A 23,444-nucleotide genomic window follows, 5' to 3' on the forward strand; every position below is an offset into this window, starting at 1 on the left:
CCTCCTTTTATTCCTTTTTGGTTATTTGGTAGTTTTGGCTCCATCTTCATTGGGTTTATGGGTTTTCCTTCTGGTGTTTTAATTGTTTGGTTGCAATTTAAAATGAGATTGATGCATAAATATGTTAAATTCAAAATGATATAACAATAAATGGGGTCATAAAAAAGATCTATATTAAAATGTTAAAATAAATATAACATGTGAACTTGTCTATACATAAAAAACTTAATCTTATTAATAACTTCTATTATAGAAAATAAGAAGATCTATATTAAAATATTAAAATGAATGTAACATGTAAATTTGTCTATACGTAAAAAATTTAATCTTATTAGTAACTTCTATTATAGAAAATTCATTCTTAGATAGTCAGATAAACTATGATCGGATGTTTTATATATACATAAAATTGTGGAGGGAATTTCACAGTCTTGAGAGTTAAAACGATTTGGACAAATCAAGACACTGATCTCCCTGTAGAATATATTGTATGCACATTCTCAAATCTTACGGACTTAACACGTTTTCACTAGGTCAAATTCCTTTAGATTGATCGAATACTTTTTTACGCTTGCTTTCGGCATATTATTTATCTAGACTTATGATAAATCTCATCCTATATTCTACAGAAGATAAATAGGGAAAATAGAGAAAAAGAGAATTTTAAAAAAATAATAATTATGTATATTCATTTCGAGAGGATTAATTTATTTATAAATATAAAGATAATTGAACTGTTATAGAAGATAAATACAAATAAAAATAAATATAAATAACACGAATGATTGCAAGTTTTTTAGTCTTTAAAATTTAAATATGAATTTTTAAACAAAACAACTAAAATAGATTTAAAATAAACACTTGACAATAAGCATACTGATAACCTCTTCACATGGAATCACTGCCCCTCTCAGCTTTCTCATCTCCTGTTGGCTGATTCCACGGGTGTTATTCATATTAGGAGTTAGTTATGTTTCTATTTTTATTTTTGGATGTATAAAAAAAGATTTAAAATCATTTTTAACTTAATTTTAAAATATTTTTTTAACTCATTTCTAAAGCATAAAATTATATTTTATTTTTAATTATAAAAACAAGTAATTGATGATTCAATATAAATACATAATTATTATTGTCATCATTATCAACTATCAATGTTTTAATCACAGTTATCATTGTCAAATTTATCTTTATTTTAATGTTGTGACTATTATTTTTTCTCTTCATTGATTAGGACAGGCTAAAATCTCTAAAACCAAAAACCATGATAGAAGATTAGAAGTGAGAGATATTCATGTTTAGAGTTTAATGTGTCTTAATTTGGATTGCTAATGAAAGAAGTCACTTGGAAAAAATATTTTTTACCTTAAAAATATTTTCAAAACTCAAACCATTTCAATGCAAAAAGGCATATAAATGCCTCATAATAGAGTTCCACATCCCAAGGTTGTCACCACTGTACCTACCTATTATTTGTCGAACACACAAATAAAATATAATATAAAAAAATGGAAGGACGAGATTGGGAGAGGTGGAACCCAAACTTAAGATGAAGAGAGATTTAAGAAGACTATAATTAAATATGGCTATCTACACAATCCCATAACATTTTAACTCTTTATAAATAACGGTAGCAATGCAATCCCACAAAAAAAAAAATTAAATATGAACGATATGCCTATCTACACACATATTACCTTTATTATAAATATGGCTAACAAAAGAAATCATATTTCTAGTAAGCTCTACATTTTTTTCGTTTGTTATAGATATGTCATGGTATGATAAGGTCAAGTTCAAAAGTTGCCACCACTAAGGCAAAATCACATTCAAGCTAGAGCATGTGAACGGATGCATGTTCCAATCATGGGGGCAAATGCCCCCCTAGGTAAATTTTTTACTTGAATATTTTAAAAAAATTATTATTTTTGTCCCATAAAAAATAGGTTTTGTCTCAAGATATTTTAAAAAAATAAAATAATGTAAAAAATAAAAGAAAAAATAATTTACTATTAATTTTACTCACTTTATATTTTTAAATTTGTAGAAACTTAAGTATTTTATTATTTTATCATAAAACTGTATATTTTGTAAAAGCTTATATAATTTTTGGCAATAAAAATATTATGGACTGTTTTCTTTATCCCAGGGAAGACATTTTCTAGATCCGTCATTGAGCTAGAGGTACCGCCACTCTCTCGAAGCTATCTCGGTAGCCTTCGTTGCTCCAAAAAGTTAAGCATAAAGTACTCAAACCAAACCAACATAGTTAAATACAATCAATTCAAAAAATGGCTTTACCCTAAATGCAAGCCATGAACACTCCTACCTTTCAACTTACTATTTTATATGACACATTATAATTTAAATTGTTTACTATACATTCTAAATATAATTTACATATTCAATTTAAAATTATGAACTATAATTGCAATATAAGTATATATTTAAACTTTTATTTATTGTGGATTTCAATTATATAAAGCTAAATATTTATCTTGTGTTAAACAAACTAAAATATTCAGTCATTCAAAATTTCCCTGAACCAAAGTAAACTAACAGGCCCGTTTGTTTAAAGCTTATTGTTTTAAATTTTTAATAAAATAAACATTGTTTTGTTTTTTAGTTATTTGTCTAAACTTTTTTTTTTTTGGTTTTTTAAGAAGGAAATATTATCTTCTTAAAAAACAATGTTTTTAAAGCACTCTTTTAAAATTTTAACAAACTAACCCAATATAACATTCATAACTCCAACTATTCATCTAAAAAAAGTGTTCAACTATTAAATCAAGAGATATATATTATCTTAATGGTCATGTATACCAATTTTAAAATAAACTAATCATTTGAAAATATGTAATATAGCTCAAGTTATACATTTGTATTTACTTAATATTTTGAAAAGTATCCACATATAAAACCAATTAAAGAAAGTCAAGAAACATTATTTTTTTAAGAAAATTGAATCATATAACGTGGTAATTTTAGCATTGGTTGTTTATTTAAAAGGTTAGATTTTTTTTTTCTCTCTCTCAAGTGGCATGCATCCATTCAACATTGAAATATGTACAATACACCTAATAAATTGGAAGAGAAATCAAAGGAAATGAAGGATATTTCTTGGGTCTGGAATCTTAAGTTACCATAAAATATCCTTCATTTTATTTGGCTCACCATCCACGGTAGACAAGTGTGACAACCATAACTGGTCGACGACCAACATATATAAAGACTTCAAATGGAGTTTTATTCACAATGACTTGTTGGACCTTATGGAAGGCGAGAAATGCATTTATTTTTAACGACGAACCTGGAGTTTGTGGAACATCACCAGCCAAATTCAAACCCTTCATTTGGACATCAAGGTTGTTTGTCATCAATCCTTGCAGTAGCAGAATGTTCGATTTGTTAGCTGGGAACCTCCAATATTTCTAGTTATTAATTTGAACATTTATGCCTACTCATTTTTTGCAATGCTTCATGGTCTTCAAAAGGCATGGAACGACGACTACACAATCATTGTCTATGAAATTGATTCTAAGATGACCTCGAAGCAGGTCAACAACAATTTGGAAGTTTTTCATCCTTGGACTGGAATGTCTGCTTGCAACATACTCTAAGGGAAACTAGTTTTTGTGCAGATTGACTTACTAAATACGGGATCAATCATGAATTCATGATGATGATTTTCTTTCTCGGATGCATTGTCCTTTTAAAGTTTTTTGACGTATAAAAAAAAACTATAACGATTCATGTCAACTTTGGTTGTACATCCAAATGGCATGGGGATAATTCATGAGAGAAAAAAACAAACAACTTCTGATCGTGTATACAAAATTTAAATAGAAATGCAAAAATAAGGACTTGTAGTCTGATAATTAAATTAAAATAAATAAATAAAGACTTAGAGCTAATTGTTGTTCCAACCACAATTATTAATTCAAGTTTGATAGAAGATAGAACTTCCATTTTGAAAATACAAAAGAAGAAACGCAGAACATATACATACTTATTTTTTTATATAATGCAACAGGATTTTTTTGACTTGGCTGAGTTACAAGTCACAACTAAAGGGACAAACAAAAACAATAAAAATGTGAACGGGCAACAACTCTACGATCTTTCATTGTAAATTAGCATTTCTCCAACGCTAAGGAACCTAGCTAGGCTACGTAGTGATATATATTTGTCTTGGTCATTAAGAAAGGTAATGCAATACCTCAACGTGAAATGCCTCTCAAATATTCTTAAAATCCATTTTCATTACATACTATATTTTATTTGCCGAAGATTCATTTGATTATATTATACGATAAGGTATGGCCACATGGGAGGAGGAAAACGAACCAAAAATAGCAAACACCGAAATCAAATAAAATAAAACGAAACAAGAGGTGATCGGTCTGAATAGATTCCATTTCCTTAAATAATTAATAAAATTTTATGATCGAGATTAATCGTCAATAAAATTAATAATAATAAAAAAAATTAAGATAAAACGATTAATGAATTAAATAATTATCAAGATGTCCCATGTCTCAACCAAATGTCAAAAGAAGCATATCTAAAAGGAGGTATGATGATGAAATTGAATTCAACCCCATAAAGCAGACCAAACCGCATGAAGAAGACGGTGGAGAGAGGGAGAATGGGAGCGAGGAGGCTTTCACGTATTGCCCTTCAATCACGGCGTTCCACGTGGACCCTTCCCATTCGTGGACCCCACATGACGTGGTCGAGGTGTGTGTGCGCGAAAACTGAGAACTCACAGATTAGACTATATATCACCAAAACACACAGAGCAAGAGAGAGAAGAGAGAAGAAAGACTTGTTTATTGATCCAACAAAGCCGTCCAAAAGAGGCACACAAACGCAGAAATAGAGAAACGCGATTTTCAAATTATTATTATTATTTTTTCCGACTTTGCATTTTGCAACCTAAGCTCGCATTTATTTTTCTTTTTTTTTTTCCTCTCCAAAGCACTCATCGTTTTGTTCTTGTTGTTTCATTAGCTGCCTCCGCTTTCTAGGGCTGCAAACCACCGAAACATTTTCCGAAAAATTAGACAAAGCTAGATTGATCGAACTAAATTCAAATAAAAAAATATAAAAAATAAGGAAAAGTTCGGAAACGCGGAGAAGAAGAACTGAATTGACAAATCCAAAACCTACGAATCGCAATCCGGTAGATCTTGGTGCCATTTTTGATCGCATTTGCTTGCTGCAGCTGGTGGAATTGCAGATTGTTTTGTTTTGTTTCTTCTCTCGTTTCGTTGATTGGTTTTTGAATGGTGTTTTGGTTTTTCCCTTTTCGGAGGGAAATCGGCAAGAGGTAGTTGGTGGTGGATCTGGTGAATGTTCATCGGATGAGAGAGAGGTGTTCATATGTTTCAAGGATCGAAAGGGAAAAAAACGATGAAATGGGTTACATTGCTTAAGGACTTCAAAGAGAAGGTTGGCCTCACTCAATCGCCACCCTCTGCTTCTGCTCCTCCTTCTTCTTTTTCTCCTCCTTCCTCTTCTTCCCGCGACAACAACAATGCCTTTCCAGCTTCGCAATCCTCTGCTTCGTCCCCTACCAGGTACGCTCCCTGATATGTTTCTATATATATATATATATATATATTATTTTCTCTTTTGGGTTTATGCAACACTTAGTTCTGTGGTTAAGTTTGAGCAATATGAAAAATTAATATTCCAGTGGGATGATTTGAGTGTTTTGTTGCATTGGCTTTGATTTTGCTTGTATAAAAAAAAAACTAGAAGATAGAGAGAGGTAGGTGGTTGTAGTTTCTGTCTTTTCAACTGTGGATAGATGGAAATTTGGAATAAATTTTGGTTAAACGCAAAGTGTAGAGTTAGGTGGAGTTGCAAGATCCTATTAGTTTCTGTTTGCTACTATTCCTTTCCCAATCTGTGTGTGCTTTTCGTATCTTATCAATCACGATGTAGACTTTGTGGTGGATTTGCCCGGGATAGTTGTGTTTTGGTTGTGCACGAGATTGCCGTTATTTTCATGATGATGAGTTTTAACTTGTCCGCACGGTTGTTTAATTTATTAGCCTTTGTGGGAGTGTGCAACTTGCTTCATCTAAATACTTAATATATTAACTGCATGAGGGGTCATCTCTGCATCATGGGTAGCTCAGTTACGGAATGAGGGTTTGAATTTTCGGCAAGTTGGCTTTTCTGCTTATTTATTTGCAGCTGCCAAAACGGTCATATTTATTGATTGGAAGATTTAAGACTAGTAAATGGTTTAAAAAATGATTAAAAAACATCAGTTCTTAATTTCACACAATCCATTTATGTAAGCTGATGCATGATTCTGTTGTCACATGGCAGCATTGACAGATTTCTGAACATTTCTTGCATTGGATTAGTGTTTGGTATAATATTAGTTATACTGCATATTGAAATCATTTTATTTAATGCATCTAATTTCAAGTTCTAACGTGTTTCATAATTGGTGATAAGTGATAACTGATTTTCATAGATTGTTTTTTGTTATGACATGCCCTTGTTATGATGTTAGACGGGGATTATGACCTTTTATATCTTTAAATCAGGGACAAACATGAACTGGAATTGGACTTCAAGAAATTCTGGGAAGAGTTTCGGTCATCCAGCTCTGAGAAGGTTCTTGTCATTGCTTAGTTTCTTTTGATGGTCTCATGCAAATTTGTCATTTTGTGGTTGATGATGGTAAATCAGGAGTTTGCTTATGCTTTCTCATTTCCTTGCAGGCAAAAGAAGCGGCCTTGAATTTGAGTATAGATGCCTTTTGTAGATTAGTGAAGCAGCATGCTAATGTAGCTCAGTTAGTTACCATGTAAAGAAACACTTTCTCCTTAGCTTCATTGCACTGCTACCCATAACTTAATTTAAATGAACATTATTGTTGTGATTGAGTGGTAGGAAGAAATGTTTCGTCCTAAAGTAATAGAATTATTGGTTTTGTAGAATGATAACCCTAGCCGACCTCACCTAGTGGGATAAAGCTTTGTTGTTGTTTTTGTTGTAGAATTATAACCCTGGCCTACATCACACTGTCAGTTAGAAGTTGCAACATGCTTTTGTCTGTATTTACTTTGGTTGTCTATGGTGCAGTAATGCTACTCATGCTTAACTGTTATGTTCTAGTGATTTGGTATAAATAAGCATTGATGTAAGTGAAATGATGATATGTAAGATTTTTGTAACTTGAGTGGGCTTGAAGGTGAAGTGCTCTTGGTGATCAAGTGAACTTTCAATATCTGGTTGATCCACTTTATGGGTCAAAAGACTAAAAACATTTTATAAAAATATGGATGTTTTTTATTTTTGGTTGAAAGTGAAAAATTGTCTCATTCTGCCATGAGCAGATTTATAGATACTATTATCATAAAATTAACTTGAGAGTTGAGAGCTGGTTCGTGTCTTCCCATTTTCTTTCTGAAGATTTTCAAAAATATAGATTGCATCTTTCCTGCTTAGATATATATTCTATTCTTAAAAATGTTAAAATATGTTATTCATCTTGGTGATTGGAGTTTATTAACTGACTTCGGGTAATATTGATGGGGAACAGGTTAGTTGAAACCCATATATTCTCTTTTGTTGTCGGAAGAGCATTTGTAACAGATATAGAAAAGTTAAAAATCAGCAGCAAAACAAGATCTTTGGATGTTGCTCAAGTTTTAAAGTTTTTCTCGGAAGTCACAAAGGTTTGTCTTAGTCATTTCTTTATGAGTTTTGTTTCCTGCTTTAGTGCTTTTCTATTTGTTTTTAATGTTTCCAGAGATTTCCTTCTATGCAGGATGGAATCAGTCCAGGAGCAAATTTATTAACTTCAGTGGAAATCCTTGTCTCTGGGGTATGCTTCTTAAAACGTTTTTGAGCCAAGTCACTGTTAGGAGTTATAGAATACATGTTACTTTATTACATAAAAATATGCAATTGTGTTCCCATCTAATATCTGTTCTTTGCATTGATGGAAATGTTAGTGTAATTAATATTGGTGATCATGCTATTAGTCATTAGTGTTTAATTGTGTTAGGTTTGTTGTTTAGTGTGGTAAGCTGGTTGGTGTTACTTTGAAACCCGTTGTATTTGTATAATTGTATATTGTACATTCCTAAATTTTCTCATGAGCTTTAAGCAGTAGTTTTTATGTGTATATTTTTTTGCAGCCTATTGACAAGCAATCTCTACTTGACTCTGGGATATTTTGCTGTCTCATTCAAGTTCTCAATGCCCTTCTCGATCCTGATGTAACCATTCAAAGGCCAAATAGTACTACTGATCATGAAGATAACATTGTATTACAAAAAGATTATGATGAAGTTGGGCAAAACCGCCGGCTTGAGGTTCTGTTCTCTGCATGATATACATGCCTTCGATATCTATTTTTATGTTTTAACACATGTTTGACAAACAATTTTGTTTTAGAGAGTTCCCCCCTCCCTGTTTATGACAACCTAAAGCTTAGCTGGCAGGTTTTTGATAAATTGAATTTATTAGTATTTAATTGTAGACTTTAATTCTAATTGTTGTTTTTTAAAGCTCTATATTTCCTTAGTCAAAACCATTTCTATAGAGCATAAGCCATAAAAAAATGACTTGGTAATGAGTAAATAATTGGGATAATCTAAGATAACTTTGTGCATTTTAAAGTTTGAACTATTTTGCTTACGCAGGTGGAGGGAAGTGTTGTGCATATCATGAAAGCTCTAGCAAGCCATTCATCAGCAGCACAGAGTTTGATAGAGGATGATTCACTTCAGTTGCTTTTTCAAATGGTTGCCAAGGGATCTTTGATTGTTTTCTCTCGTTATAAGGAAGGACTTGTTCCATTGCACAGCATACAACTTCACAGACATGCTATGCAGGTAAACTGTGGTACATTTGTCTGCAGTGAAATTAGTATTGAAAATGATGTAAATATTGCATATGATAATTAGCTTGAGCTGATATTATTCTTCTGATGGTTGAATATTTATATTTTTGCTGCTTATAATTCTAGATACTTGGGCTTCTTTTGGTAAATGACAATGGAAGCACAGCCAAATACATCCGCAAGCATCATTTGGTATGTAATTTAACTTTCAAATCTTAATACTTTTTGTTTGTCAAATAAGTTGTCTCACAGAACTGGTGTTGTATTTCTTGTTTATATATTATTATCAAGCAGTTTATGTTCATCTTTATCACTTTGATAGCATATGTCAATGTTCAACAGCATCTGTGGGCTAGTTTGAAATGATACACTATTATGTTATGCAACTTATGTTTCCTAGAAAAAGAAGCTTAAATTATATTATTTTGCTTTCAGGCTTTGGTTCAAGGGGTGGGTTGGTGTGGTTTTAGCATTTATTGTGACAAAAGGATCCCCTTTCGGTCTCTTCTCTTTCAATCTCATGTAAAATGAATAGAAAACTAGTTTGCTATGCTCTCAGATGTTCTACTCTTTATGAGAAAAAAATGTATTCTGTAATAGAAATGCAAATCTGTTATTCAATGGCAAAATATTCATAAGGTCACGTCAGGCTCTTCCTTGCAAAGCTTTAGGGAAGTGCAAGGGAAAAAAATCTTATAAACATTAGGCAGAGGTGCTAACAATTTAGCTTGGGGGAGAAACTGTAAACAAATATAGAGTAGTTGGATTTATAGGAACAGTCCATACTGTTCTTGAATGGTTGATTTGGTTTTCTTGATCAGTTTGAATATTCATAAAAAGAAGACAAGGCAATTCGCCTATTTATATTGAATTAGTTGTGCATTTGCTGTGAAATATGGAACTAACCAGTTTAGAACTTGTAGAAAGATATCTTTACCAATCAACTGTCCAACACTATATTTTAACATAAATCTATCAATCTTTACATAATCATCATAAAGTCATAAAACACTACTGAAATTTTCTTTTGTTTAACAAAAGACTGTTCTGAAAGTTGTCATTTAGTTCATGAAATTGTTGTGGCGTGCTCAAGTCACATATTAATAAAATAGAAAAATTATTAAATAATCATGTCTTATTGTTGATTGTGTTGGATGATGCTTGAGGTCACTTACCAATTATGAAATTAGTGCATGCAGCTTTGGTGCAGTATCATTTTTGAACAATATTGCACTAATGTTGATCCATATTGTTCATAGTATTCAGTTTATGTTTTTGAAATTAATCCTGTGAATATTTTCCCCCCATGCAGATAAAAGTTCTTCTATTGTCTGTGAAAGATTTTGATCCTGATTGTGGAGATGCTGCCTTTACCGTAGGCATTGTTGACTTGTTACTCAAGTGTGTAGAATTGTCATATAGAGCTGGTAATTTTCTAATGTGTTATCAGAACAGGAATGAATGAGGTTCCCATAAATGTAACAGTATCATTGTCTAAAATCTGGTTGAATATGTTTCTTTTACCATGGGTGCTGCTAGTTATTTTTTAAAGGTTGCTAGTGTTTGATAGTTCTGATTTCTTATATTGATTCTGCAGAAGCGGCTTGTGTGAGACTTCGAGAAGATATACATAATGCCCATGGATATCAATTCCTTGTTCAATTTGCACTAACTCTGTCCAATATGTCAAAAAATCAGGGCTTTCAATCTACACGTTCTGATACATTTGATGACCAAGATATTGCTTCTGATGGATCCGAAAATAGCAGAGGACAAAATTCCAATGAGCAAGAACATTCCTCCATTCAGTATCTTTCACCCACATTATCTAGGTTGCTAGATGTTCTTGTTAGTCTAGCTCAAACTGGACCAAATGAGTCTCCACGTACTTATGGAGGTAAGGGTTCTAAATCTACTCAGAACAAGGGTGGTGGTCATAGCAAAAGTCGTACCTTATCTTCTGATTGGCTTGGTGATGAATTATGGGAGAAGGAAAATGATAAAATTAAAGACCTTGAAGCAGTCCAGATGTTACAAGATATTCTCATCAAAGCTAATAGCTGGAAGTTGCAGGCTGAAGTATTAAATAGACTGTTTAAAATTTTTTCAGGCCACATAGAGAATTATAGGCTGTGTCAGCAATTACGAACTGTTCCACTTTTAATCCTAAATATGGCTGGTTTTCCTTCTCATTTGCAAGAGATAATCTTGAAAATTCTTGAGTATGCTGTGACTGTTGTAAATTGTGTTCCTGAGCAAGAACTACTTTCACTTTGCTGTTTGTTGCAGCAACCAATAACATCAGCATTGAAGCAGACGATTCTTTCTTTCTTTGTAAAACTTTTGTCCTTTGACCAACAGTACAAGAAAGTTCTACGAGAAGTTGGTGTTTTGGAAGTTATGTTAGATGATCTGAAACAACACAGGATTTTGGGTCCGGATCAACTGACTGTTAACTCGGACCAGTTGGAGAGGAAAAATAGCTCAAACAATTTCAAGAAACGCCTGGACAATAGGGATGTTATTATTACTTCACCCAAGCTTATGGAATCTGGTTCAGGGAAGTTCCCTATTTTTGATGTTGAAGATACAATTGCTATTGCCTGGGACTGCATGGTATCTTTATTGAAGAAAGCTGAGGTTAATCAAGCTTCATTCCGCTCAGCTAGTGGTGTGACTGTGATGTTGCCTTTTCTGGTGTCTGATGTACATCGTTCAGGGGTCCTTAGGATACTATCATGTCTTATAATTGAAGATACCTCACAGGTTTGTTGATATTCTCCCAAAATTTTCTGTTTTTTATTTTCTGACTGGGTTTGTGCATTTATTTGCTCATAAAAGTGTTATTAATCAAAAAACAATAATTCTTGAATGTCTGGGGATGAATCCTTCCTACACAATTATTCATGCTGTTGTTTCACTTGAAATCATCATGATGACTATCTGATTGTAACTTTTACCAGGCTCATCCTGAAGAATTAGGTGTGGTGGTTGAAATTTTGAAAAGTGGAATGGTTACCAGTGCTTCAGGATCCCAATACCGGCTTACCCTTGATGCAAAATGTGACACTATGGGAGCACTGTGGCGGATCCTGGGAGTTAATAATTCTGCGCAGAAGGTTTTTGGTGAAGCCACTGGTTTTTCTCTTTTACTTACAACACTCCATGGCTTCCAAAGTGATGGTGGGAACTCGGATCAATCTTTATTGAATGCTTATATTAAGGTGTTTACGTACTTGTTGCGTGTTGTAACTGCTGGAGTATCTGACAATGCTGTTAATAGAATGAAGTTGCATGCAATTATATCATCACAAACTTTCTTTGATCTTCTTAGCGAGTCTGGCTTATTGTGTGCGGATCATGAAAAACAAGTCATCCAGTTGATGTTGGAACTTGCCCTTGAAATAGTGATTCCGCCTTTCTTAGCATCTGAGGGTTTGACAAAATCAAATGCAATTGAGAATGAGTCATCTCATAATCTTTTATTGGCTCCATCAGGTCCAATTAATCCTGATAAAGAGCGGGTTTACAATGCTGGTGCTATTAGAGTACTGATCCGTTCATTATTGCTTTTTACTCCTATGGTGCAGTTAAAACTTTTAGACTTGATTGAAAAGTTGGCCCGTGCTGGTCCCTTTAATCAGGAAAGCCTCACGTCTGTAGGTATGTACTAACATTGTTGTTACTTGCTACTCTTTAATGCTCAATTGATTTTTTAATAATTTTTTTGCTATATATAGGTTGTGTGGAACTTTTGCTGGAAACAATCCACCCTTTTCTTCTGGGTTCATCTTCGTTACTCTCTTATGCATTGAAAATTGTGGAGGTCCTTGGTTCTTACAGGTATGGTGTATATTCTTACTGCCGTTGTGCTAAAGTTATTGCATTTTAATCTACTTTTCTATTTATATTTGAATAACAATATGTTTCTGTTGATTAGGCTATCTGCATCTGAACTTCGTATGCTCATTAGATATGTTCTGCAAATGAGGATGAAAAATTCAGGTCATATAATTGTTGAAATGATGGAAAAATTAATTCTGATGGGAGATATGGCCTTAGAAAATATTTCTCTGGCACCATTTGTGGAGATGGATATGAGTAAGATTGGGCATGCTGGCATTCAGGTTTCCTTGGGTGAAAGATCATGGCCTCCCGCGGCTGGTTATTCATTTGTTTGTTGGTTCCAGTTCCGTAATTTTTTAAAATCACAATCAAAAGACACTGACGCTTCAAAATTTGCCTCTTCCAAGAAGCGCTCTGGTTCAAGTGGATTGCATGAGCGACATATCTTAAGAATTTTTTCTGTTGGTGCTACTAACAATGATAATGCAACCTATGCAGAACTTTATCTCCAAGAGGATGGTGTTCTAACCCTTGCAACCAGCAACTCTTCCTCCTTATCATTTTCTGGTGTAGAACTTGAAGAAGGAAGGTGGCATCACCTTGCAGTCATTCACAGCAAACCAAATGCTCTTGCTGGGCTGTTCCAAGCTAGTTTTGCATATGTTTATCTAAATGGAAAGCTAAGACACACTGGGAAATTAGGATATTCACCATGCCCACCTGGTAAACAATTGCAGGTCACTATTGGGACATCAGTTGGAAATGCTAGAGTTAGTGATTTGACGTGGAAACTACGCTCTTGCTATCTTTTTGAGGAAGTGCTTTCACCAGGCTGTATTTGTTTTATGTACATACTTGGTAGAGGATACAGGGGGCTCTTCCAGGACACAGACCTTCTGCAATTTGTACCTAACCAGGCCTGTGGTGGTGGTAGTATGGCCATATTAGATTCTTTAGATGCTGATCTGACTTTGTCTGCTAATGGTCCGAGACTGGATGCTACAAGCAAGCAGGGAGATCTAAAAGCAGATGGGAGTGGAATTGTCTGGGATTTGGAGAGACTTGGAAACCTTTCTTTACAGCTTTCAGGAAAGAAACTTATTTTTGCATTTGATGGAACTTCTACAGAATTTATTCAATCGTCAGGTAGCTTTTCAATGCTTAATCTGGTTGATCCTATGTCGGCTGCTGCCTCTCCTATTGGAGGTGTGTAACTAAATTTATAAATTATAAAGTTAAATGTTTTGTTCCTTTCTCTTATTGGAGTTGTTTCTTCAATCTCAGTTTTATTTTCATTTTGGGGGTGCAGGTATTCCACGTTTTGGACGTCTCTGTGGAGATATTTATATCTGTAAGCAAGGTGTGATTGGAGAGACTATCCGCCCTATTGGTGGGTTGGAACTTGTACTTGCTCTTGTTGAAGCAGCAGAAACTAGGGATATGCTGCATATGGCCCTTACTCTACTTGCCTGTGCGCTTCATCAAAATCCTCAGAATCTTAAGGACATGCAAATTTATAGGGGCTACCATCTGCTTGCGCTTTTTCTGCGTCGTAGAATGTCATTATTTGATATGCAATCTCTTGAGATCTTCTTTCAGATTGCTGCTTGTGAAGCTTCTTTTTCTGAACCGAAGAAGTTGGAGAGTAGCCAGACTACTTTATCTCCTTCATCTCTGCTGGAAACCAGTCTTGAGGATCATTTTTTGTCAAAGTTTCACGATGAGAATTCTTCACTTGGATCTCATGGGGACATGGATGATTTTTCTGTACAAAAAGATTCATTTAGTCACATTTCAGAGCTGGAAAATACTGATGTTGCTGCTGAAACTTCAAATTGCATTGTCTTGTCAAATGCAGACATGGTTGAACATGTCTTATTGGATTGGACATTGTGGGTAACTGCCCCAGTTTCAATCCAAATTGCATTACTTGGATTCCTTGAAAATTTAGTGTCCATGCATTGGTACAGAAATCATAATCTTACAATTTTGCGTCGAATTAACCTTGTTCAACATTTACTAGTGACCTTGCAAAGGGGTGATGTTGAAGTTCCTGTCCTAGAAAAGTTGGTTGTACTGCTTGGGGTCATTTTGGAAGATGGGTTTCTATCTTCGGAGCTTGAGAATGTGGTTAGATTTGTGATTATGACATTTGATCCCCCGGGGTTGGTTCCACAGCGTCCAATTATGAGAGAATCAATGGGTAAACATGTAATTGTCAGAAATATGTTGCTAGAGATGTTTATTGATCTACAAGTCACTATTAAATCAGAAGAGTTGCTTGAGCTGTGGCACAAAGTTGTCTCCTCTAAGTTAATTACATATTTTCTTGATGAAGCAGTTCATCCCACAAGTATGAGATGGGTCATGACTCTACTTGGTGTGTGTCTTACTTCTTCTCCAACGTTTGCACTTAAATTTCGCACCGGTGGAGGTTATCTAGGTTTAGTTCGGGTGCTACCCAGTTTCTATGATTCCCCAGACATCTATTATATTTTATTTTGTTTGATATTTGGCAAGCCAGTTTACCCAAGGTTACCTGAGGTCCGCATGTTGGACTTTCATGCCCTTATGCCAAGTGATGGGAGTTATACAGAACTGAAGTTTGTAGAGTTGTTGGATTCTGTAATTGCCATGGCAAAAACTACTTTTGATAGAATAAGCATGCAGGCAATGCTTGCCCACCAAACCGGTAATCTTTCCCAGGTTGGGGCAAGCCTCGTGGCTGAGCTTGTAGAGGGAAATTCAGATATGGCTGGTGAGCTTCAGGGGGAAGCTCTGATGCACAAGACATATGCTGCTCGCCTTATGGGTGGAGAGGCATCAGCCCCTGCTGCTGCAACTTCAGTTCTAAGATTTATGGTTGATTTGGCTAAGATGTGTCCCACTTTTACTGCTGTTTGTAGACGTGCAGAATTTCTTGAAAGCTGCATTGACCTATATTTTTCTTGTGTGAGGTTTGTTATGAGATAACCTCTCTGTATCTTTTATTCTTATTGCATCATTTAGTATTTTTCTAATTTTTTGTCCTACCAATAATCATTGGTTGACTACTTACCTGATCATCAGTCCAACTGAAATGAGTCCTTTTTATTGAACTTAACCTTTTGTGCTTGCAGGGCTGCACATGCTGTTAAAATGGCTAAAGATCTCTCCGCAGTTACGGAAGAGAAAACCTTGAATGATTGTGAAGATACATGCAGTTCCCAAAATACATTTTCTAGCTTGCCTCTGGATCAGGACCAGTCTGTCAAAACCTCTATCAGTGTTGGAAGCTTTCCTCAAGGGCAGGTAAGTACAAGTTCTGATGATATGGCTGCACCACCGAACTCTATGGCTGGTGAGAGACCTCAGAATAATCTTAGTGTATCTGAGCTGGAGTCAAATAAATCTGTCCGCGAAGAAATACAAACTGTTCAGAGCTTGGATGGTGATAATGCTGATCAAGGTTCTGTTGCTTCCAGTGCACATGAATTCAGCTTTCACAGTATCAAAGGCAATTTGGACATTCTCCCACCAACAGATTCCCAGAGTTCAGCATCTTTTGCTGCACTGGATTCTCCTGTATTTTCAGAAAAGTCCAGTTCTATAGTTCCCCTTACACATTCTTCGTCCCCTGTTGTTGCATTAGCATCTTGGCTGGGAAGTGCAAACCATAATGAAGCAAAATCTCCCTTAACTGCCACTCCTTCTTTTGATTCTTCCATGTCTGCTGCGGAGTTTGATACATCTTCAAATCTAAAGTCTAGTTCTCAAGGGCCATCTTCTACAAATGCTTACTTCACTGTAACCTCAAAGCTGCTTTTGGACGTAGATGATTCTGGATATGGCGGTGGTCCATGTTCTGCTGGAGCTACTGCCATGTTAGATTTCATTGCAGAAGTCCTTTCTGATTTTGTGACGGAGCAGGTTAAAGCATCACAGCTCGTAGAGAACATCTTGGAAAGTGTTCATCTATATGTTGATGGTGAGTCTGTGTTAGTTTTCCAAGGTCTATGCCTCAGTAGATTTATAAACTTCCTTGAAAGACGACTGCTACGTGATGATGAAGAAGATGAGAAAAAATTGGATAAGATTCGCTGGTCCACAAATTTGGATGCTTTGTGTTGGATGATAGTGGATCGGGTATACATGGGTGCTTTTCCTCAGCCTTCAGGGGTACTGAAAACTCTTGAGTTCTTGTTATCAATGTTGCAATTGGCAAACAAAGATGGTAGAATTGAAGAAGCTGCTCCTGGTGGAAAGAGGCTCTTATCAATTTCAAGAGGAAATAAGCAGCTAGAGGCTTATATCCATTCGATTCTTAAAAACACTAATCGAATGATATTATATTGCTTCCTCCCATCATTCTTAGTCAGTATAGGGGAAGATGATCTTCTTTTGCGGTTGGGTTTGCTTAATGAACCTATAAAGAAATTGTCCTCTACTTCCTCTCAAGATGATTCAGGAATTGACATAAGTACAGTCTTGCAATTATTGGTTGCTCATAGAAGAATTATATTCTGTCCCAGCAACATCGATACAGATCTTAATTGCTGTCTATGTGTGAATTTGATATCTCTTCTCTGTGATAAAAGACAAAATGTACAAAATATTACCATTGATGTGTTCAAGTATCTTCTGGTACATAGGAGAGCCGCATTGGAAGACTTGCTTGTTTCTAGACCTAATCAAGGGCAGCAACTTGATGTGCTCCATGGTGGTTTTGATAAATTATTGACTAGAAGTTTATCTGAGTTTTTTGAATGGTATCAAAATATTGAACAGGTTGTGAATAAGGTATTGGAGCAGTGTGCTGGCATTATGTGGGTGCAGTATATTGCAGGATCAGCAAAGTTTCCAGGAGTAAGAATCAAAGGCATGGAAGGTCGTCGGAAGAAAGAAATGGGACGGAAATCTCGAGAAGCTGCAAAATTGGATTTAAGACACTGGGAGCAGGTAAATGAGCGAAGATATGCACTGGATTTAGTTCGTGATGCAATGTCCACTGAGTTGAGAGTTGTTAGGCAAGATAAGTATGGATGGATTCTACATGCTGAGAGTGAGTGGCAATGTCATCTACAGCAACTTGTGCATGAACGAGGGATATTCCCACTAAGTAAATCCTCTTTCACAGAAGAGCCTGAATGGCAACTTTGTCCCATTGAAGGTCCGTATCGAATGCGGAAAAAACTTGAATGCTGCAAACTTAAAATTGATACCATACAAAATATTCTTGATGGACATTTTGAATTAGAGAAACCAGAGTTGTCTAAAGTAAAATTTGAAAATGGTCCTGATTCATCAGAGTCAAAACCTTATTTTCAACTTTTGACTGATGGTGGCAAGCAGAATGGTTCTGATGGCGAGCCCTTTGATGAACCTTTCTTTGAAAAGTTGGATAGCGTCAAAGATGCTTTTTCTGCTAAGAATGAGTGGAATGATGACAAGGCAAGTAGCATAAATGAAGCAAGTCTCCATTCTGCACTTGAACTTGGTGCCAAGTCTAGTGCAGTATCTGTCCCAATAGAAGAAAGCACACACGGAAGATCTGAAATGGGATCCCCAAGGCAATCTTCTTCATTGAAAATTGATGATGTTAAGATTGCTGATGATAAATCTGATAAAGAACTGCATGACAATGGTGAATACTTGATCAGACCTTTTCTGGAACCATTTGAGAAAATACGATTTAAATACAACTGTGAAAGAGTTATAAGTCTTGACAAACATGATGGCATATTCCTGATAGGTGAATTCTCTTTGTATGTGATTGAAAACTTCTATATTGATGATTCTGGTTGCTTTTGTGAGAAGGAATGTGAAGATGAGCTTTCAGTTATTGATCAGGCTTTGGGTGTTAAGAAAGATTTTACTGGCAGTGTGGATTTTCAATCCAAATCAACTTTGTCATGGAGCACACCAGCTAAATCATTGGTTGGGGGAAGGGCGTGGGCCTATAGTGGTGGTGCATGGGGTAAGGAGAAAGTACATAGCATTGGAAACTTACCTCATCCTTGGCGCATGTGGAAGCTTGATAGTGTTCATGAGATTTTGAAGCGTGATTATCAGCTTCGTCCTGTTGCTGTTGAAATATTTAGCATGGATGGATGTAATGATCTCTTGGTTTTCCACAAAAAAGAGAGAGAAGAAGTTTTTAAAAATCTAGTTGCCATAAATCTTCCTCGGAATAGCATGTAAGAATTATCTCCTTGGCTTTATTAATTTGTTTGATACTGGCTTTTGTCACTTTTTTTTTGTGTTTTTCATATTTTTAACATATCTAGCAATTGCAAGTAGCATATCTTTTGATATTGTTGCTAGTTTTTTACCTTAGCATTTATGCTGCAATATTGATGATGAGTTCTAGCATAAAAAAACCAAAGGACTTGAAATCTACTCACTCTGGTGCTGTTCTTTTTAAGTTGTTTAGTGTTGTACCATAGATTTGAGCTTTGCTTTTACGTTTTCTAAATTTGATTCTCATACCACTTTTCTTTGGTGTGTGGGCACATGTCTTCCCCTGTTTCATATGTTTTTGAATGTACTTTGTCTGCTTTGTATCAGGCTGGACACAACTATTTCAGGATCATCAAAACAAGAAAGCAATGAGGGTAGCCGTCTTTTCAAGATAATGGCAAAATCCTTTTCAAAAAGATGGCAGAATGGAGAAATAAGCAATTTCCAGTACCTCATGCATCTAAACACCTTGGCAGGACGTGGATATAGTGATCTCACCCAATATCCTGTCTTTCCATGGGTCCTTGCAGATTATGAGAGTGAAAATCTTGATTTGTCCAACCCAAAAACATTTCGTAGGCTTGATAAACCAATGGGTTGCCAGACTCCTGAAGGTGAAGATGAGTTTAGAAAAAGGTTGGTCTCTTTTGGTGCTGTATGATTTTGTCGTATGTTGCAATTTTTCTTTGATTATATATGGCGTGTTGTTTGCAGTGATGCATTACCTAGGGATTATTTGCTAAATGTTTTGCTGGGTTTCAAGAAGAACACAGACAGATTTATATGCATTAAAAAAGAACTAGAAATATGGGACTTATGCTAGAATTGTGTAATAACCAGGAAGGAAACATAAGAACGATCTTTACATTTGAAATTTTTTTTATCTATAATTTATACACTTATCTCTAAACTAAGATATTATAATAACTAAATTATAGTTTCTTCTCCTTCTGATGCACATTAACTTTATCATTCTTTATTAGATATGAGAGCTGGGATGATCCGGAGGTCCCAAAGTTTCACTATGGATCTCATTATTCTAGTGCTGGAATTGTCCTATTCTATCTTCTCCGCCTACCCCCATTCAGTACAGAGAATCAAAAACTTCAGGGTGGCCAGTTTGACCATGCTGATCGCCTTTTCAATAGCATAAAGGATACTTGGCTTAGTGCTGCTGGGAAGGGAAACACATCTGATGTGAAGGAATTGATTCCAGAATTTTTCTACATGCCCGAGTTCTTGGAGAATCAATTCAATCTTGACTTGGGAGAGAAACAGTCTGGCGAGAAGGTTATCCTATCGCAAATCTATACTTTTCTATTTTTAAATTCTCCAAGAACCAACTATGCAGGTGAAGTGACTAGTAAATTTAATTATTATGGTGTTTCTTCAGGTTGGGGATGTTGTCCTACCTCTATGGGCCAAAGGTAGTGCTCGAGAGTTCATCAGTAAGCATAGGGAAGCTCTTGAATCAGATTATGTCTCAGAAAATTTGCATCACTGGATAGACCTCATTTTTGGATATAAGCAAAGAGGGAAGGTGGGTGTCTTGTTTTGCTGTATAAATACTAGTCTCTCTATGATTATTTGGCTGTTCTTGTAATTTTTTAATAATGTTATTACATTGTTAATTTTTTTTCTTCTTTCATTTCTATTGTTGAAGGTTTTGCTCTACAATCTAATGTCACTTTCTTTAGTTGTTTACATGCATTTATGTATGTGGAAAAGTCTGATCTGGTTAATCGTAGGGCGTGGCCATTATGGACTCCCATGATGAAAGATGTTTTTATGCTTCATTTTATTATGAAATGTAGGGGAAAATAATATTTTTATGTCTAGCACTGCACAACCTTCTGTATAATCCCAAGTCCTATTTGCATCCATTCTGTTGATTGTCTTGATATGCAATATTAGAATAGTGAGTTGCATTAATTTCTGGCATTTAATTTTGTGCAATCTTATGCATTTGACACTTGATTTAACAACCATGATTTTTTAGTGATCACCAATCTTGTATTGCTTGATGATAAATTAAAATCCTTGGCCAAAACTTGGGGAAATTTCATCATGTGCCTTTTGGCATAGATTGATGACAGTTAAACTGTGATGTCTTTTGATGATTAAGTCAATAAATATGTTCTGAACAACTGTGCTAAATACACTTTTGTTCCTGATATCATTTTTTTTCCTGTACAATGGACAGGCTGCTGAGGAATCAGTTAATGTGTTCTATCATTATACATATGAAGGGAGTGTAGACATAGACTCGGTTACAGATCCTGCAATGAAAGCATCCATTTTAGCACAAATTAATCATTTTGGGCAGACACCTAAACAACTATTCCTCAAGCCCCATGTGAAAAGACGAACTGACAGAAAACTTCCTCCCCATCCCCTTAAGCATTCCAGTCATCTTGCTGCACATGAGATTCGCAAAAGTTCTTCACCTATCACTCAAATTGTCACTCTTAATGATAAAATTCTCATAGCTGGAACTAACAATTTGCTAAAACCAAGAACATATACCAAATATGTGGCTTGGGGTTTTCCTGATCATAGCTTGAGATTTATTAGCTACGAACAAGATAAACTTCTTTCAACACATGAAAATTTACATGGAGGCAATCAAATTCAGTGCGCTAGTGTTAGTCATGATGGTCATATTCTGGTTACAGGGGCTGATGATGGGCTAGTTAATGTATGGAGAGTTAGCAAGTTTGGGCCCCGTGCCTTACGTCGCTTGAAGTTGGAGAAGCCACTTTGTGGTCACACAGGCAAAATTACATGCCTTCAGGTTAGCCAGCCTTACATGCTTATTGTGAGTGGATCAGATGATTGCACGGTCATTATATGGGATCTCAGCTCCATGGCATTTGTACGGCAGCTCCCAGAATTTCCAGCACCAGTTTCAGCAATTTATGTTAATGACTTGACCGGAGAGATTGTTACAGCAGCTGGTATTCTTCTGGCTGTTTGGAGTATAAATGGGGATTGCCTGGCAATGATCAAAGCATCACAACTGCCATCAGATTCCATTCTCTCTGTGACAAGCAGTACGTTTTCTGATTGGTTGGACACAAAGTGGTATGCAACAGGTCATCAGAGTGGAGCTGTCAAGGTGTGGCAGATGATTCACTGCTCCAACCCAGATAACTCCCTTAGCAAATCAGGTTTTGGTGGGTCGGGAGGTTTAAATCTTGGTGGATTAGAACCAGAATACAAGTTGGTCCTACGCAAAGTGCTAAAGTTTCATAAGCATTCGGTTACTGCCCTTCACCTCACAACTGACCTGAAACAGTTATTGAGTGGGGATTCAGGCGGGCATTTGCTTTCCTGGACACTGCCTGAAGAGAGTCTGCGAGGTTCATTAAATCAGGGGTGAGACTGGTAAAAGATGGTTCGTTCTGCTGACTTCAGCTTTTGGCCAGCCTTTAATTTGTTGAATCCTACCATTGGCTTGAGTGGATCTCAATTGTTGAAAGATGGATTCATGTTCATAATTCGAGAGAATTGCAAAAGAATGCTGGCCAGATTGAAACAGAGCAAGCAAGGTTGCAAAAGAAAAGATGGTATCACAGCGTATAGAGGGCTATGAAACTATATGCGTGTAAGAGTACAATATATTCACTAGGTGGGTGAAGAAGCATCTGTCAAGTAAGATGGATTTTAGGTGGAAGAGGAGAAAGCAAATGTTGCCCGCGGTTTTGTATTTTGGGTGACTGGCGGAGAATATTTTGATTTTGCCAGAGAAGTCTACTGTTTTTTCTTTGATGTAAATATGTGATTTTAGTGTGTAATTAAGGTGTATAGTAAAAGGGTAGTCATGAAATGGATTGTGATTGCAATGATAGGCCCAATGTGAGGTATGATCGTGGCATTAGTGCAATCCTTTATCTGGAATTCTTTTTACATGTTGACATTGGGGCATTTCTTTTATTGAGCCCCTGAAAGAAAACAAGGACACTAAGAAGGTCATTGCCTGTGATTTGTACATTTTTTTTTTATAAATATTCCTCCCATTTAGTTATTTGCTTGTTGGCTCGCTTTTCACGTTTGCAGCTGCATAGTTTGGTTCAGCGTATGGAAAATTCACGCCAAATGAGATTTGTGAGAGTAGCTTATGTGAATTTTTACTTTTACGTGAGTTAAGGACGTGTAGCCAAACACAATTATGGCGTTTGTAATCGTAATTTCAAGAGTTGCATACTTTCTCAGATGCCACTCTGATCTCCTCATGTTAGAGGCATTTGACGTACATCATACTGATACACTGTAACAATAACATTATAGTATAAATTAAATATAAACAATTAATATTACTCACTTTAGAGGAGTTGAATCACATAAATCTTGGAGGTCTTCGATTAAGCAAGGAAAATTAAGTTTTTTATTTTTTAAATAAGTCTAACATCTAACAAAATTATTATGTTTTTTTTAATATTATATTAACGTACAATTAATAAATTGTGTATGTTCTCAATTCTATTCTCCAAATAAATAT

General features: G+C 35.5%; 1 protein-coding gene across 1 annotated transcript; it reads left to right on the forward strand.

Moving 5' to 3' along the window:
• The first annotated feature begins 4,603 nt into the window (after window positions 1-4,603).
• Window positions 4,604-22,970, forward strand: LOC114372363 (protein SPIRRIG-like). The gene is made up of 19 exons (XM_028329874.1): window positions 4,604-5,582; window positions 6,570-6,639; window positions 6,747-6,832; window positions 7,571-7,706; window positions 7,799-7,855; window positions 8,172-8,348; window positions 8,679-8,870; window positions 9,005-9,070; window positions 10,191-10,305; window positions 10,476-11,644; window positions 11,842-12,541; window positions 12,619-12,721; window positions 12,819-13,930; window positions 14,034-15,681; window positions 15,844-18,900; window positions 19,271-19,579; window positions 19,927-20,233; window positions 20,337-20,483; window positions 21,147-22,970. The coding sequence occupies exons 1-19, from the start codon at window positions 5,386-5,388 to the stop codon at window positions 22,323-22,325; spliced, it is 10,827 nt and encodes a 3,608-aa protein (XP_028185675.1). The 5' UTR covers window positions 4,604-5,385; the 3' UTR covers window positions 22,326-22,970.
• The last annotated feature ends 474 nt before the right edge of the window (window positions 22,971-23,444 follow it).

The sequence above is a fragment of the Glycine soja genome, chromosome 10 (genome assembly GCF_004193775.1).
Source record: "Glycine soja cultivar W05 chromosome 10, ASM419377v2, whole genome shotgun sequence".
Classification (NCBI taxonomy): Eukaryota; Viridiplantae; Streptophyta; class Magnoliopsida; order Fabales; family Fabaceae; genus Glycine; species Glycine soja.